Source organism: Crocodylus porosus, unplaced genomic scaffold (genome assembly GCF_001723895.1).
Source record: "Crocodylus porosus isolate Cpor-Errol unplaced genomic scaffold, CroPor_comp1, whole genome shotgun sequence".
Lineage (NCBI taxonomy): Eukaryota > Metazoa > Chordata > Crocodylia > Crocodylidae > Crocodylus > Crocodylus porosus.
In genome coordinates this window covers 63,163,859-63,164,752 of record NW_017728943.1, presented here as the reverse complement: position 1 = coordinate 63,164,752, position 894 = coordinate 63,163,859, and the positions used below count along the sequence as shown (strand labels likewise).

The 894-nt window shown below is 39.8% G+C and overlaps 1 protein-coding gene across 1 annotated transcript in view; it reads right to left on the bottom strand.

Annotated features, from left to right (window-relative positions):
* SMYD2 (SET and MYND domain containing 2) overlaps window positions 1-342 on the bottom strand; it is a 41,737-nt gene extending 41,395 nt beyond the window's left edge. The window contains exon 1 of the mRNA XM_019548576.1: window positions 337-342. Coding sequence (XP_019404121.1) covers window positions 337-342 — 6 coding nt within the window. The remainder of the gene's footprint in view (window positions 1-336) is intronic.
* Between the last annotated feature and the right edge of the window lie 552 nt (window positions 343-894).

The window sequence follows — 894 nt, the reverse complement described above, 5'->3', positions numbered from 1 at the left end:
TGTAACTTGAAAAATTGGGGCCCAAAAGCCTTGTATTTCTTGAAACAGTCTTGCTGGCTTTTAAGAATATACATATACTTAAAAGAAAAACTTCTTCATGGTTTGTGTGACCAGACTCTGAAACAGACTCCCAGCAGGCACCTACCCTGGAGATCTTTGAAAGGAGACTGGATGCAAACCTTGCTGGGGTTATTTGACCCCAGCAGTCTTTCCTGCCCTGAATTTCCGTAAATCTGTGAATCTATGAGCTGAGCTAATGTGAAGATTCTGTTTAATGGCCAGTAAACAAACCAGGGGTGGTTTTACATTATATAATTAGAAAATACATCAGCCTACTTTCATTGCGTCAACCGCATGACAGAAGTTTCACAAAGTTTCTCTGCCCTGAGGTAAGTCTGACCATGAATCTTTTCTTTTATCCCTTCATGTAAGAAAATTCATTCCAGACCCATCCCCTTATTTCCCTGATGTATGGTCATGGTGAACTATGGGGAGCAGGGACACAAATTGCATCACTGACTTCAGCCAAACTGAATCGCACTGCTAGGTTATTTTTGCTATTAGCATGACCCATCCAACCATGCTGAGGCCCCCTCCTGCTTGCCTACTGACTATCTTGAATCATAGGGGAAGTTGGAATAGAAAATGCAAAAAAAGATTGAATAAAATACCGTTATAATTGACCCTTAGGCCAACTGTCAACAGAAGAATAATTCTGTGTCATTATATTAAACTAAGGTTAAAGTAACACCATGGTATATGTAACATTGGTACCCTTACACACGTTAGAAGACAGACTCCCCAGACCTGAAAAGCTGAATTAGCCAAATACAATGCAACATAACTAAAGATCACGCACAAGTATAAGGTCTAAACTGAAGGTCTAAGTAATAT